Source organism: Rana temporaria, chromosome 4 (assembly GCF_905171775.1).
Source record: "Rana temporaria chromosome 4, aRanTem1.1, whole genome shotgun sequence".
Lineage (NCBI taxonomy): Eukaryota > Metazoa > Chordata > Amphibia > Anura > Ranidae > Rana > Rana temporaria.
This window is the reverse complement of record NC_053492.1, coordinates 183,354,902-183,371,848: the sequence shown is the minus strand read 5'-3', so window position 1 is coordinate 183,371,848 and position 16,947 is coordinate 183,354,902. Positions and strand designations below refer to the sequence as shown.

Below are 16,947 nucleotides of genomic sequence, written 5' to 3'. Positions count from 1 at the left end.
GCCTCTTGTGTCTAATTACTGAAGGGCCAGCGTTGAAACAAGGTAAAACCGGTCTCGGTCGGTCAAGGCAAGCACCGTTAGTGAGTAAAGTGGCAACGTGGCAGCCTTTTTTGGGGGTGTGATCAGTACTTCTGGGTAGAGCGCTCACCCGCCGGTTGTGCTGTGATTCGTTACAGCACAAGCTGATTTATGGGAAGGGGGGGTTGTCCCTGAATGGCAGTTTGGAAATGTGGTCACCCTACCTCACCGGTGTCAGCATCTTCTACCCTGCTTCTTTCATGTGCTTAGCTAGGGCTGTCTTCTTCGAGTGTCACGGTATGACTTCACTGCTGCGCATGCACAGGAGTTCAGTCATCCCGGTACACAGAATCTGTGCCAGAATGTAAACTGAGGTGTACTTGCCAAGCTCAGTGTACATTCTAAAGAAGCCTGTGAGCAGGCAAGTAGGTTTAATTGTATTGCAGAATAGACACTGCATTTAAAGAGCCTGTCTTCTTGTCGTTTTTGAAAAGGAGACTTTAGTTCTGCTTTAAGTAGCCATGAAATTCTGTTAATACTCGTAAATGTGGACAACCTTCATGACATGCAATGCCCACTCAAACAAATGTTTATGTAAACCTATACTGGAGTTTGCATTGTGGGATTGAGTAATACGTATCAGCAGAGTTTATTGACCATTCTCTGTTCAAGCAATGTTCTGTTTGCTTTTTATTCGCCTTTGCTTTTGCCTGGAGTTCATAAGTTCACATTTTCCTGATCAGTCTTTTGGGAAATCACGGTCAGCAATGGGGCTCTTACCCATTCTGCTGCTTTTCTCCTATTGTTTCTCAGGTTCTGCTGTTCCAGTTCCAGCTATTAATGTGGACTGTGATGACGAGAATATTTTTAATGCAGTCGATGAAGCGCTCAAATCCTACAATGAAGCAAAAGTTGATGGAAACAAGTTTATTTTGTATAGAATCACAGAGGCCAAGATAAAGGTAGGTACATTTTCCATTCTTTCTATGTTTACTATTGAGATTTGCTAAGTAACGGTGTTCATAGATTTAAGAGGGTGGTTAGATGTGCAGGTGAGATCTGAGGCACCCCTTTTGGCTGTTTGCTGCATAGACATAAACATTCAGTTTGACATATTGTTTAACCGTATTGCCGCGTACACACGTTCGGACATTTCGACAACAAAACCGTGGATGTTTTTCCGACAGATGTTGGCTCAAACTTGTCTTGCATACACACAGTCACACAAATGTTGTCGGAAATTCCGATCGCCAAGAACGCGGTCACGTACAACACGTATGACGGCACTATAAGAGGGAAGTTCAATACCAAGTGCGCCACCCATTGGGCTCCTTCTGCTAATCTCTTGTTAGTAGGCATTTGGTGAGAGGCGATTCGCGCTTATGTCATCTGCTGCTGTTCCGATCTCTCTGAGTTCTGGACCAGATTGTGCTCCCTATTATATGGACTCCTCAGGCTACCAATTTTGCCTGTCAAATAGATGACGTGTGCCCTGGGGTACAAAGGCTTCGCCAATTTCACCAGTTTGTCCAGCATTGCATTCCTCTTTATTTTGTTATGACCCCTAATAAATGTCTATTTTTTTCACAAATACTTGACTATGTGTTTACTTCAAAAAGGACAGTTTGTTTGTGAGTTGGCAGGTACATAACAAAAATACAATGTCAAATTAACAAGGGACACCAACACCAACCAACCTCCTTGAGGTTAAAAAATACAAGATAATAATGGTGTTCTGGTAACTCGACACACAAAACGAAAGAAAATATTATGGGGATCACTAGAAATAATAAAAAAAAAACAAAAAAAACAGGAGATCTTGATTAAAAAAAAAGAAAAAGGATCACTATAAAAGTGTTGTTTGATGCAGAAGTAAGGCTCCAGTCCATTCAGGTGTGATGGAGCACGCAAGAAGGTAGTTTTGTTTTTCAAATCTAAGTGTGAGAGATTAGCTGTGGGGGGGGGGGGGGGGGGGGCTGAGTAATGCTTAGTGTGGGGTGGGGAGATAAGACTGAAGACCAGCTTTAACGTGACTAGCAGTCCAACTGCTTAATAAATAGGACAGTTGGCACTAAGAGGGTGTGCTGGAGCATTATACATTTGTATTACTTTAAGTAATATGTTTTTTACAAAAAGCATGAAGCAACTTTCAAATAAATGCTATAAAAAAAATATCAAAGGTGTAAAAATTCTTTAGTAACATTTCTGTTGTATTTTTACTAACAGCAAGAAAATGACAGCCTAACACATCAGTTTGTGAATTTTGAAATACGAGAAAGTGTGTGTCCCCTGAGAATTGATACATCTTGGAAACAGTGTGACTTCAAAGCAGAAGATGCAGTAAGTTCACATGGCTGTACTAACTTGTGTGTAAACCTAACCCTTTTGCTGCCAGAGCGATTGTTTTTATTTAGTGCACAAAAAATAAATGCTTATTTTGTATATGAAAACCCACTTAAACCCCCAAACATTACATCTTTGCTAAAGGCAGACACCCTGTAGAATATAATGATGGTAAGTTTAATATTTTTTTTTTATGTTACACAATATTTTATCAGCTGTTTATTAAATCTATATTTTCAGTATAAAATACTCTTAGATTAATTCTAGTATACACAAACACAGCGTAATGTCCAAGTTTTTGGTTAACTATGAAAGATGAGGTTCAGTGAGTAAACAAATGCCAAATATGTCAAGCCAAAAACCTGTACATGCCTGTGTAGAGTGGATGGAACCTTGGATTACGAGCATAACCCGTTCCAGGAGAATGCTCGTAATCCAAAGTACTTGCATATCAAAGCGAGTTTCCCCATTGAAGTTAATTGAAACAAAAATTATTTGTTCCGCATTGACTTCAATGGCATGCAATACCGCATGCGGCCAGAGGTGGGGGGTGCCGGAGAGCCTCGGAAATGCACGGAAAGGCCAGAGGACAGCTCGGCCGACCTCAGCAAACCTCGGAAAGGCTTGTGAACAGAGTCTTAGGGAGCATTTCCGAACGGCTCCGATCGGCTCAGGCGCCCCCCCCCCACCTCAGGCCAAACGTGGTACTGCACACCGCTTTGGCTTGAATCCTGCTCGTTTTGCGAGAAAACACTCGCAATGCGAGTTAGGATTTTTTAAAATACAGTGCTCGTATTGCGAAATGCTCACTAACCACGTTACTCACAATCCGAGGTACCACTGTACTGTAACTACAGTACTCCACATTATCCAAAGGGGATTCTTAAAGCATTTACAGGTTATCAATTCTGAGTTAATTGTGAATGATGGCCCTATAATTATTGTTCTCATTCCTGGGTATTCAGTGGTGCACTCAGGGGTGACACAGGTAAGCCCTCAATACATTACAGGGGAGTGGTAGCAGGGGAAGTTACTCTATTAGTGTACAATATAGACATGATTGAAAGTGGAAGTAAACCCTCCTATCGTTTTCAGCCAAGGAAGCGGCCATCCTGACCTCTGTTTAATCTGCAACTGCCATAATGCTGTACATGTGACCTGTTATGAAACCAGCAATTGGATGGTTTGACAGTTTGGTTGAGAGCACAAGCAAATGTGACAGTTAGCATTTCCGGCATGCTGGGAATGTTAACTGTTTTTTGTAACTATCAAATTGAAGGGTTTACTTCCACTTTAAGTGATGTGATGTTAGAAGTAAACAAACTGCATGTCGTGGGAGCCGGGACCTTGTTTGCATGCCAATGATGCAACTCCTGAAATAGGCTTAAAAGAAAACTACAATGTTGTTGTTGTTGTTTTTTTTTTAGTTTGCATTTTTAAATTGATATTTTATATCTGTCTTAATATATTTGTAATTCTGTTTTTTGGAGAGGTGGTCATAAGGTAACCCTCTCCTGGAACTTTACATTAATTTGCTCTTTGGTGTAAACCAGGAAATGTGAGTCTTTGGATGGTAGGAGATACGGTGCCTTGAAAAATATCCATACCCCTTTCCACATTTTGTCATGTTACAACCGAAAATGTAAATGTATTTTATGTGATAGACCAACACATAATTGTGAAGTGGAAGGAAAAATAATAAACGGTGCTCAAATTTTTTAATTATGTAAAAAGTGTGGCGTGCATTTGTATCCAGAGTCAATACTTTATAGAACCACCTTTCACTGCAAATTACAGCTGCAAGTCTTTTTGGGTAGAGAATTGCATTTTTGCCCATTCTTTGCAAAATAGCTCAAGCTCTGTCAGATTGGATGGAGCATCTGTGAACAGCAATTTTCAAGTCTTGCCACAGATTTTCAATTGGATTTAGGTCTGGAATTTGACTGGGCCATTTTAACACATGAATATGCTTTGATCTAAACCAGGGGTCTCAAAACATTCTAAACAAAGGGCCGGTTTATTGTCCTTCAGACTCTTGGAGGGCCGGACTTTGGCCAGCGGGAGTGGAAATTTTCCTGGCATCATTGTTAGTAAACAGCTGGTATTAGGGGGAGGAATAGTGCCCCATTGCTGGTATCATAGGGAGGAATAGTGCTCTATTAGTTGTGTCAGTGGGAGAAATGGTGCTCCATTGTTGGTGTCAGATGGCAGAATAGTGTCTCGTATCAGTGGGAGGGATAGTGCCACAAGGGCCGGATAAAGGCACGCAAAGGGCCGTATCCGGCCCTCGGGCCGCAGTTTGGAGACCACTGATCTAAACCATTCCATTGTAGCTCTGGCTGTATGTTTAGGGTCGTTGTCCTGCTGAAAGGTGAACCTCTGCCCCAGTCTCAAGTCTTTTGCAGACTCTAACAGGTTTTCTTCTAAGTATTTGGCTCCACCCATCTTCCCATCAACTCTGATCAGCTTTTTTGTCTCTGCTGAAGAAAGGCAACCCCACAACATGATGCTGCCACCAACATGTTTTATGGTGGCGGTGGTGTGTTCAGGGTGATGTGCAGTGTGCATTTTCCGCCACACATAGCGCTTTGCTTTTAGGCCACAAAGTTCAAATTTGGTCTCATCTGACCAGAGCACCTTCTTCCACATGTTTGTTGTGCCCCCCACATGGCTTCTAGTAAACTGCAAAAGAGGACTTCTTATGGCTTTCTTTCAACAATTTCTTCTTGCCACTCTTCCATAAAGGCCAGATTTGTGGAGTGCACAACTAAGGCCTCGTACACACGACCGAGTTTCTCTGCAAAAACCAGCAAGAAACTTGCTGGGAGATATTTTTTTGCCGAGGAAACCGGTCGTGTGTACATTTTCGTCGAGGAAACTGTCGAGAAACTCGACGAGCCAAAAAGCGAGCAAGTTCTCTATTTCCTTGACGGGAATGGAGAAAATTGGCTTGTCGAGTTCCTCGACAGTCTAACAAGGAACTCGACGAGGAAAACGATGTATTTCGCCCGTCGAGTTCCTCGGTCGTGTGTACGAGGCCTCATAGTTGTACTGTGGACAGATTATTCGTGAGCTGTGGATCTCTGCAGCTCCTACAGAGTTACCATAGGCCTCTTGGCTGCTTCTCTTATAAATTCCCTGGCCTGTTAGCTTAGATGGACGGCCATGTCCTGGTAGGTTTGCAGTTGTGCCATATTCTTTCCATTTTCGGATTATGGATTGAACAGTGCTCCATGAAATGCTCAAAGTTTGGGATATTTTTTTTATAACCTAATCTTGCTTTAAACTTCTCCACAACTTTATCCCTGACCTGTCTGGTGTGTTCCTTGGCCTTCATGATGCTGTTTGTTCACTAAGGTTCTCTAACAAAACAGCTGTATTTATACTAAATTACACACAGGTGGACTATATTTACTAATTTGGTGACTTCTGAAGGCAATTGGTTCCACTAGATTTTAGTTAGGGGTATCAGAGTAAAGGGGGATGAATGCAAATGCACATATTTATTTGTAAAGATTTGGAAAACCATTTATAATTTTTCATCCACTTCACAATTATGTGCCACTTTTTGTTGGTCTACCACATAAAATCCCAATAAAATATATTTACGTTTTTGGTAGTAACATGACAAAATTAGCAAAAGTGAAAGGGGTATGAATACGTTTTCAAGGCACTGTAGGGGACTTTTTTAAATCTTTTTTTAAATCTTATCTTTACATTGCCTTCATCGTTCCCCCAAGCAGATACACATAATTATAATTGGAACTGAGGGGAAAAAATTAAATTGAAAACAGGCAGAACTCTTGCTACTACATATACTGTATACAACACAATATACTGTGCTTGGGGGCTTAGTCTATAGGTAGGTGGTGCAGCCAACCCTTTGGATGAAAGGTGGAATGCCAGTGGTCTTGCTGCCCTTCTCAGAACAATGGGTATCCTTAGAACTGAAACATATAAAGAAGAAAGGAGGGTGCACTGACCTTGTGCATTACCAAAGATAAAATGTATTAAAAAACTATAACAGCAATACTCACAAACAAACGTGTTAAAAAGGCTTGTCGGAGCTGCGGTGGCTCAACGTGATTGGCACTGCGCTGACAAGCCATTCACCTCTGCAGCTAGGGGTTCGGATCCCGGTCTCAGCTACATGTGAATTGAGTTTGGTGGTCTCAGCCCGGCTCCCGGTGTGCTATGCGAGGTAGGCCTGCGCTTAGTACGCCCACCCCCCTCCCACAAAAACCACCACACTTACACGCACTCGAAATTGGGTTAACATGCACGCACTTTGACCACGTGGTCTCTAAAAAGAGAGGCAAAGGACTAACGGGGCTGGTTGAGCGGGCAAATCCTCTCACTCCCTTATAGGGAGTCCCTCTGCCCCGTTGGGCTTCAAAGCGGAGCAGGTAGGACGGGCTGTGTGGGAGGACCCCCTCACACACCTGCCATTGCCACCCGGGGCATGGAGAAAGGTGGCAGATTGCCTCTGGGGGAGGCCTGCCTACTCCCAACTCCTGCAGTCTGGCTCCTCTCTCGAGTACACGCACAAAATACACTTAAAAAAAAAAAAAAAGGCTTGTCAGTACACCAGAAAATGGAACTGTTTCCCTAGACACCTGCAACCTAGTGTCTGAAGAAGAAGGTCCTCCCTCGAAACGTGGTAACTGTTTGCAATGCCATCTGGTCCCCTTCAACACCCAGTCCAGGTTGCAGGTGTCTAGGGACATGGTTCCATTTGCTGGTATACTGACAAGCCTTTTTAGAACGTTTGTTTGTGAGTATGACTACTGCTGTTATAGTTTTTAATACATTTTATCTTTGGTAATGCAAAAGATGGCTGCGCCCTCCTTTCTTCTTTATACGCTACTATATATACCTGTAATAAATGATTAGTATAACAATATGCCTTTTGAAGAACCAGGGCCATTATAAATGAATTCTCTGCCCCTAATGAAAGTACATTCACTGCCTACAAGGGCTTGCTATACGCACAACACAAAGGGTGTCCCAGGAAAGTTTTTTTTTAAAATGTTGGCAACTATTAAAGTGCGTGAATATATTTCTTATTAATGCTGAAAATGTATCTAAACTTTAAAACAATAAGGGCCAGATTCACAGACATTTAAGTTGCTCCCCCGCGGCGTAACCTATCTGATTTACGTTACACCGCCGCAGGTTTACAGCGTAAGTGCCTGATTCACAAAGCTCTTACCTGTAAACTTGCGGCGGTGTAATGTAAATGCGCTCGGCGCAAGCCCGCCTAATTCAAATGGGGTGGGCACCATTTAAATTAGGCGCGTTCCCGCGCCGAACGTTGTGCGCATGCTCCGTGTTCAAATTTCCCGATGTGCATTGCGCGAAATTACGGCGCCCCAACGTTTTTCTTAAATCCGACGTGCGTTACGGCGTTTCGTATTCCCGGACGTCTTACGCAAAAAAAAAAATCGAAATTCGACGTGGGAACGACGGCCATACTTTAACATGGCTGATCTAAAGATAAGCCATGTTAAAGCAGGTGTAACTTTGCGACGGGTAAAAACGACTAGCGGCGACGTACAGGATTGCGACGAACGCGCGGATCTTCGTGGATCGCCGTAACTAGTCATTTGCATATTCTACGCCGACCGCAATGGCCTCGCCACCTAGCGGCCGGCATAGAATTGCATCCTAAGATCCGACAGTGTAAGTCAATTACACCTGTGGGATCTTAGGGCTAGCTATGCGTAACTGATTCTATGAATCAGCCGCATAGTTAGGATGGGCGGATCACAGAGATACGACGGCGTATCAGGAGATACGCCGTCGTATCTCTTTTGTGAATCTGGCCCCAAGTTCTTAGATGAGGTTTTCTTTCTTCAGTTTATTTTTTCCTTCATTTTTCCCTGGTGAATAACACACTTCCTGTCCTAGGGTGGCTACACTAACTTCCGTGTCTGTGAAGGGAGCCATTGCTGTCTTCCAGGCTGGACTCTTTTTACCTCCATAACACAGTAGGTGAGGGGAATAGTGAATTACACAAGGAAGGTCAAATGTTTTTATGCTTCCAATTGAACTCACAGGAAATGACAAGGCCACTTAATTTCTGGGAAAATCAACAAGTATTTCTGTACTTGATGAACATTTTCTTAGCCTGAAAAAGGAAAACGAATGCTACCACCACATTTAAGGACTTGTAAGCTTTATTACATCAAATAGTTATTTTTGGGCTTAAATATTCTTGAATTTATAACATGCTTCAAGGCATATACAGAGAATATATTCCGCTACTGGTTGCTTCTAAGCCCTAGTAAGGTGCTACAGGTGGAGATGTAAAGGATGGTTTCCTCAGACTCACTAGTATGCCCAGTACCAAAGCAATGTCAGACATTCACATAAATAGTTCCTTCATGTTTTGGAATATGATTACTTTCTAGCATAATTTATTTCTTAACCTGTTTTTTCATTCAGGAAAGAGGGGAATGCTCAGCACATATTCTGGTCAATACAGCACAAAACACAAAGACGGTTTTATCCAAAAACTGTTATATTATTCCTACAGGTATGTCAGCACATTGTTATTGTTATATTTTTAAATTGAACAAGGTTGAAATGGATGGATATGTGTCTTTCTCAAACTTATAAACTATATACAGTAACTATATGGAAATCAAAAAGGATCTCTAGGTAGTGAATAATCATTGTTGATACAATTAGAGGTATTCAAGGTAGTGCAAAGTGATAAAATTATGTAAAATGAAAAACAATATCAAAACCAACAAGATTTATGTTCTCACTTATTAAATCTAAGGCAATTGATTGCTGATTCACTGCTAGGCTTCTTTGTGATCTGCATTTATAAATAAGCCTGCATGGCTCCTAAAACATGCATAGAATACTGAAAATACTGGAATACTGGAAAAAAGATCTCCTGTTGCCTATAGATAGGGACTATTAGCCAGATTCACGTATCGCGGCGTATGTTTATGCCGGCATAGCGCATCCTATTTGCACTACGCCAACGTAACATAGTGAGGCAAGTACTGTATTCACAAAGCACTTGGTCCCTAAGTTACGTCGGCGTAGCGCAAATGGCCCAGCGTAACCCCACCTAATTCAAATTAGGCAGGTAGTGGGCGTGCTCCATGTAAAGTACCCGTGACCCCATGTAAATGAGGGCCGTTGGTACGGCGCATTCTCAGAATCACGTCGCAAATACTCATTGCTTTCAACGTGAACGTCACCTACGCCCAGCCCCATTCACGTACGTTTATGCAAACAAAGTAAAATACGACGGCTGTTCCGTCGTCCATACCTTGCATGGGCTGCGCCATCTTTTTGGTGGTTTATCTTTATGTCTTACGTAAACGGCGTATCTTACTGCGACGGGCGTACGTACGTACGTACGTTCGTGAATCGGCGTATCTTGCTCATTTACATATTCGACACATAAATCCACGTACACGCCCCTAGCGGCCAGCGTAAATATGCACATAAGATACGACGGCGTAGGAGACTTACGTCGGTCGTATCTTAGCAACAGTGAAGCGTATCTCAGTTTGAGAATACGCTTAAAGATACGACGCTCATTCGGACTTACGACGGCGTATCTACTGATACGCCATCGTAAGTCTCTATGAATCTGGCTATATAACTGTACAACACTGGAGACACCAAAACCTATACTTTGTTGATACAAGGATAAAAAAAGAGGCAAAGACAGTGGTATTATATACCATACATTATTAGAATAAGACCTCCAAAATATTTTATTGATACAATCAACAATACATATACAGACTAGAATGGTAGCAGCCCAATATAATGAGCTTTCAAAATGCCTGTAAGGTTAACGTGTTTTGCCAGTTATTTTGGCTTCTTCAGTTCTCAGACAAATTAAGGTGGGCATGCTGTATGAAATAACATGCATATTAGACTTTTCAGGCACTGTATGCTGGTGAGAATATAGTCGCACAGAGAGAAATTTTCTAAAATTGAATTTATTTGAACATAAAAGTACAGTTCACATATTAAAAACTTGACGTTCCAACGGAACTATCTAACAAACTAACTAGACATTGCAAGATGCCTCCAAGACATAACAGGAAGTAATACAGCGTTTCAAAGATAAAGTACAAACTATAAAAGATTAGTTAGATAATTAGAACATCCTGTATCAATGAAGGAGGTTCAGACATGAACTGTCTGAAAGATGGAACTTGCAATGTAATGACTCGACCGGTTTTGCGCATCTTACAGCGCTTCTTCACAGAGTCTCTTAGGTGTAGTTTGATATAGTATTAAAACATCAGTAAATTCCAATAGTAGGTATACAGCATAGAAGAAAAGACTTCTTATAGAGGCTTAGTAACTAGGTCCGGGCTGCTGGACACTAGATAGGTGGAAAAGAACCCTTATGGGCAAAAAGATCTTAGATGGAGTGTTGCACTGCCAGAGAGGGGGGGGGGGCGTGGCTCCCAACCCTATTGTAATATTCAAGTATTAGAAGGTTTGTGCCAGGATTTAAGCCTAAAGTTTAAGGGCTTGTGGCCCAGAGGCAGTAATAGTTCTAGTGGTTAAATTGGCAGTGGGTGTAGTCCATAAGCCTCCCGGGAGACTGCAGCAGTCCAACAACTCGCCCCTAGTTACTTTTTCTCTCCATGCTTATTAGGACGTGGCACCTTTTTACATTATTAAGTATCCACTTGTTCACACATGTGAGGATACTGTTTCCTTTTCCTTATTCATTAACATGCATATTAGTATAAAAATATTCAACAATATATCATAATTCACAATACAACGAAACAAGATGTAACAGATCAGTGTGCTCATACCAGTGTGTCCGCCCAAACAATGTCTAGGTCACAGCAGGTCCAGCCAACCCAGAGAAAAAACACATCCAAGCACAGACAGCCAGAATAAGATCTAAATATGCAAAAGGGATAGTGAGTTACCCCCAATCCCAGGGAGTATATCCCAGATAGTAAATATAGGGATACATGTACCATACTTGCTCAAATTTGATTTAGAATTTGAGTAAGTATGTTACAGTACCATGTGATTCTGTACAGCACGATACAATGCAGCTGGGCTGAGTTGCAGTGTGAATGGGACAATTGTTTTCTGCGTGTCCTTGTAGTGACCGGAGTTTTACAATGCAGTAAAAAACGTGCCAGAAAAAAGGGGTCATGTGCAGCTCCGAAACGTTGCACTATGTCCTCTGTGATGTAATCGTCCTTCAATAAATATTTGGACATTATTTGATGATCCAGGGTGTGCTGGCGAATATGTGCTTTTGATCTATGATTTTTCCAGCTGGTTGTTGCTTCAGCACCCACTACTCCTAAAGCCTCATTCAGGAATGTATGCAATGGAAATATTGGGGTGGATTCAGTAAGCAATTGCGTCATTGTATCCATAGTTACGCAGCGCAATTGCTTAGTTGCGCCGGCGTAACGACTTTTCTGTATTCAGAAAGCTCGTTACGCCGACTGCAGCCTAAGATATGACTGGCATAAGGCTCTTATGCCGTCGTATCGTAAGCTGCATTCTTACGATGGCCGCTAGGTGGCGTTCCCATAGTGGTCAGCGTAGAGTATGCAAATTGCATACTCATGCCGATTCACAACCGTATGCGTGCCCTGCGTACGCATTTTACGTCGTTTGCGTTCGTCGGGTTCCGCGTAAGGCTGCTCCTGCTATTAGCAGGGACAGCCAATGCTAAGTATACCCGTCGTTCCCGCGTCGCGATGTTTGAAAATTACATCGTTTGCGTAAGTGAATCGTGAATGGCGCTGGACGCCATTTACGTTCACGTTAAAGCAAATGACGTCCTTGCGACTTTATTTGCCGCAATGCACGTCGGGAAAGTTTCCCGACGGAGCATGCGCACTACGTTCGGCGCAGGAACGCGCCTAATTTAAATGATCCACGCCCCCTACGGGATCATTTAAATTACGCGCGCTTACGTCGGCCATTTTTACGGAGCGCCCACGCAAATTACCGAGCTACTGCTTCGTGAATGAAGCGTAGCGCAGGTAATTTACGGAGGCGCAGCGTTAAAACGGTACGCTGCGCCTCCGTAAGAGGGCGCAAGTCGTACCTGAATCTAGGCCATTGACATTACAATGCAGTAAAACACCAGTCACCGCCTGTGAGTTAGCCCTAGCAATAATGAGACATTAGAATTTTGTAGGTGGGAAATATTGACCCATTCCCAATTGTTCTCATACTAAATTAACTTGCAGATGTACTAATAAAATGACAGTAAGGGAGGGTTATAACCCCTGTCAGGTTTTTTTTGCTACCTGTGTCCATTGTGAAGATTTCCCTTCAACTCCTGTTCCATAGCCAAAATAAGTAAGAGGAGATCCCGCCAAAGTGAGGTAGTCTCAGGTTTTCACCAGGGTCACCAGAGCTAGTGTCCCCATCGAAAGATTTCCCTTTTACTCCTGTTTTGGTGACATCCCAACATTTGAGGTTTTCTTTCCATTTCTGTGGTAATCACAAACAGGACAAATAGAAATGGTGAATCTACCTAACATGGGCAAAGACAGCTATAAAAAGCTCACAGGTGTGCTAATCTCTCCCCACTCTATATAAAATTTAAAAGAATAATTTTTTTTGTTAATTATACTTTAATGTAATGTAGGTAGGTAACAACAACATCTTCATTAATATCTACTTGAAGTGTCATTTTCTATACTTCATGTAGTCTAAACTGCACAATCAAATACTTGAGTTATTAAGTTATTTAAAAAAATGTAATTTCATTACTTAATGGTACTTTATACTGCTTTTATGTAAAAGTACATTTCTGTTTCATGCTTTATTGCTAGTTACCGAACCTCCTGTGAGAGTCGTTACTGCTCAATGCCTGGGGTGTTATCAACCTATAGACCCAAACAATGACGAGCTGTCAACAATTTTACCATCTGCAATGAAAAACGTCAACAGGATTTTAAACCACCCATTCTACTTTGAGTTGGAAAATGTTACAAAAGCTGAGCGCAAGGTGAGCAATATTTATTTTTTAAATGTATTCGCTAACCTTTATTAATGATTAGAGTGCCCTCACACACACAGCGCCCAGGCGTAGGCTGTAAAACGCTGCTATTTTTAGTCAATGCTTTAGACATGAACGTAACTTACGCACAGCCCTATTCGCGTACGAATTACGCAAACGACGTAAACGACGCAAAATTCTACGCTGTCCCGACGTCCATACTTAACATTGGCTACGCCTCATATAGCAGGGGTAACTTTACGCCGAAAAAAGCCTTACGTAAACGACGTAAATCAATGCGCCAGGCACACGTACGTTTCTGAATCGGCATATCTAACTCATTTGCATATTCTACGCGGAAATCAACGGAAGCGCCACCTAGCGGCCAGCGTAAATATGCATCCCAAGATACGACGGCGTAGGAGACTTACGCCGCTCGTATCTAGGCAACAGTGAGGCGTATCTGATTCTATGAATCAGGCACAGAGATGCGACGCCTCACACTCAGAGTTACGACAGCGTATCTGGAGATACGCCATCGTAACTCCTTTCTGAATCCGGGCCCTTGTTCTTCTTTATACTGAAGATAGTTTTTAATGCACGCTGCACACTTGGGGTCTTTGTCCAGCTGCAGAAAAATTGGGGCCAAGCACAAGCCTCCCCGATAGTATGACATGATGTATAAGTATCTACCTGTATTTCTCAGTATTGAGGACACCATTGATCCTGACCAAATCTTCAACTCCATTTGCAGAAATGCAGCCCCAAACTTGGACAAGAAAAAAGATAGTAATTAAGTAGGTGGTATAATAAAGCTGCTCCCCTGAAAAGTGCTGACTTTAACTAGTGAAATGTGTAAATATAGGGGGCGCTATTGTTCGGATCAGCTTTAACTATAACAATAACTAGTGAAATGTGTAAATATAGGGGGCGCTATTGTTCTGATCATCTTTAACTATAACAATAATAAAGTGCAAAATGCTAATTTTTTATATGCATCACATATAAAGTGCAAGTTATACAATAATAAAGTGCATAATATTAATCAATACATATATGTTCAAAAAAGTGCAAAAAATAGACAACAGGTGAATATTTCATCAACAAAAGTCCATATATTGATTGTAATTCGACTTCAATCAGTGCACCGTCACCAATGGAAAAGCTTCACATATATCACCCGGTGGAAGTGAGTGAAAGGCCTACTCAGATTTACAGCGACTGCACTTCCAAGTGTACTTTCAGTGCAATTTCAAGTGCACTTTGCACTTGTAGTTAGCACTTGTAGTGCAAAGTGGATTTGCCTTTTGTAAATAACCCCCAATGTGTATCTGCATGTTTGTGAGTATTTTGACTGTTTTTAATAAATTATTACACATACAATTTTACATTATGTAGCATTTTGGCTTCTTTTGCATGAACATCTTGGAGCTTTGGAGGGTGGCCAGTAGAGACCTGTCTAAGGCCTCATTCACACTTGGCGGACTCCGTCTCCCGTCAGCTCAGCGGGAGATCAGTCCGCAGATCTCCACTGAGCCGACGGATGACAAGCTCCTCTCTGCTCACTGAGTGGGGAGGGGCTTGTCGGGCACTGCTGTGTCCTATGGAGCGATCTGATGAAAACGGCCAGCATGTCCGTTTTCATCAGATCTTACCCGATCCGCATGGACAGATGGGGACGTGGCCCCCATACGTCTGTTTTCAGCAGATCGGATCGGGGTCGGATGTCAGCGGACATGTCTCCGCTGACATCCGACGCTCCATAGGAATGCATCGGCGGCCGTTCAGGTCTGTGACAGACGGACCCGAACGGCCCATAGTGTGAATGAGGCCTAAGAGACGTATGCTATTTTACCACAGAGGATTCCTTATTTTCATATGCATATCGACTTCTCTAAACCACTTATACTTAAATTCCAGTACAGTATATATCCTATAGTTTGTAGACGCTATAACTTTCACGCAAACCAATCAATAGACCCTTTTTGGGATTTTTTTTTTTTACCAAAAGACATATATCAGAATCCACTTTGGCCAACATTTTTGAGATTTTACCTTTTTTAATAGATATGTTTTACTGTATAGCAGAAAATAAAAATCTATATATTTTTTTTTTTAAATTGTCTGTCTTTTTTTGTTGATATAATAAAAAATAAAGAGAGGTGGTCAAATACCACCAAAAGAAAGCTCCATCTGTGAAAACATTTTGTTTGGGTACAGCATTGCATGACCGCGTAATTGTCAGGTAAAATACTGTAGCACAGTGCTGCATAGAATAAAAAGTCCCGCGATCGGTCCCCGGAGCTGAAGAACGGGGAGAGACGCGTGTAAACACGGCTTCCCCGTTCTTCACTGTGGCGCTGTCATCGATTGTGTGTTCCCTAATATAGCGATGCACAATCAATGACGTCAGACCTACAGCCCCACCCCCCTACAGTTGTAAACACACTTCAGGGAACACATAACCTCTTCAGCGCCCCCTTGTGGTTAACTCCCAAACTGCAACTGTAATTTTCACAATAAACAATGCATTTTAAATGCATTTTTTGCTGTGAAAATTACAATGGTCCAAAAAATGTGTCAAAAAGTGTCAAAATTGTCCGAAGTGTCCGCCATAATGTCGCAGTCACGAAAAAAATCGCTGATCGCCGCCATTAGTAGTAAAAAAAATTAATAAAAATGCAATAAAACTACCACCTATTTTGTAAACGCTATAAATTTAGCGCAAACCAATCAATAACCGCTTATTGTGATTTTTTTACCAAAAATAGGTAGAAGAATACGTATCGGCCTAAACTGAGGAAAAAAATTTGTTATATATGTTTTTGGGGGATATTTATTATAGCAAAAAGTAAAAAATATTGAATTTTTTTCAAAATTGTCGCTCTATTTTTGTTTATAGCGCAAACAATAAAAACCGCAGAGGTGATCAAATACCACCAAAAGAAAGCTCTATTTGTGGGAAAAAAAGGAAGCCAATTTTGTTTGGGAGCCACGTCGCACGACCGCGCAATTGTCAGTTAAAGCGACGCAGTGCCAAATCGCAAAAAGGGGCCTGGTCCTTTACCTGCATTTTGGTCCGGGTCTTAAGTGGTTAAAAGTCAGCAGCTACAGTGGTTTTTTTTTTATTATTATTATTAAAAAATTGCGGCTCAAACACCACTTTAACTTTTCTATCCACCTTTTATAACTTTTTATATAGTCAGGAAGCCACAGAGGTGTAGATGAAATGCCTGAGGTCTGAAAAGTTTTCCTACCATCCTTTTCAGATGGATAAGACATATTTGCTATCTAACCCATGTTTAATCTGTTTTAGGTTATCAGTGGATGGATGTATAATCTGGAATTGAATATCATACAAACAAGTTGTTCTATGAGTTTATTTAGTAGTGGGAACACAGAAGAATGCACAATTGATAGAAATGGGGTGAGTGTTTTGACCGCTTAAAAGGATATTGTGAAGTACATGTCCTTGTAAAAGTATTCAGACCTTGATCAATTCTATCTTTTTGTTGAACAACACAATTTTAACCACATTTTGTTCTTTGTAAAATTTTATATCAAAATCCTGAAATTCAAAGCTAGCAAACAATTTTGAATCT

At 41.6% G+C, this 16,947-nt stretch overlaps 1 protein-coding gene across 1 annotated transcript in view; it reads left to right on the top strand.

Moving 5' to 3' along the window:
• The first annotated feature begins 274 nt into the window (after window positions 1-274).
• LOC120935667 overlaps window positions 275-16,947 on the top strand; it is a 116,878-nt gene continuing 100,205 nt past the window's right edge. Inside the window, exons 1-5 of the mRNA XM_040347720.1 lie at window positions 275-980; window positions 2,245-2,358; window positions 8,809-8,899; window positions 13,179-13,354; window positions 16,662-16,772. Of these exons, the coding sequence (XP_040203654.1) occupies window positions 693-980; window positions 2,245-2,358; window positions 8,809-8,899; window positions 13,179-13,354; window positions 16,662-16,772 (780 nt within the window). The 5' untranslated portion in view covers window positions 275-692. The remainder of the gene's footprint in view (window positions 981-2,244; window positions 2,359-8,808; window positions 8,900-13,178; window positions 13,355-16,661; window positions 16,773-16,947) is intronic.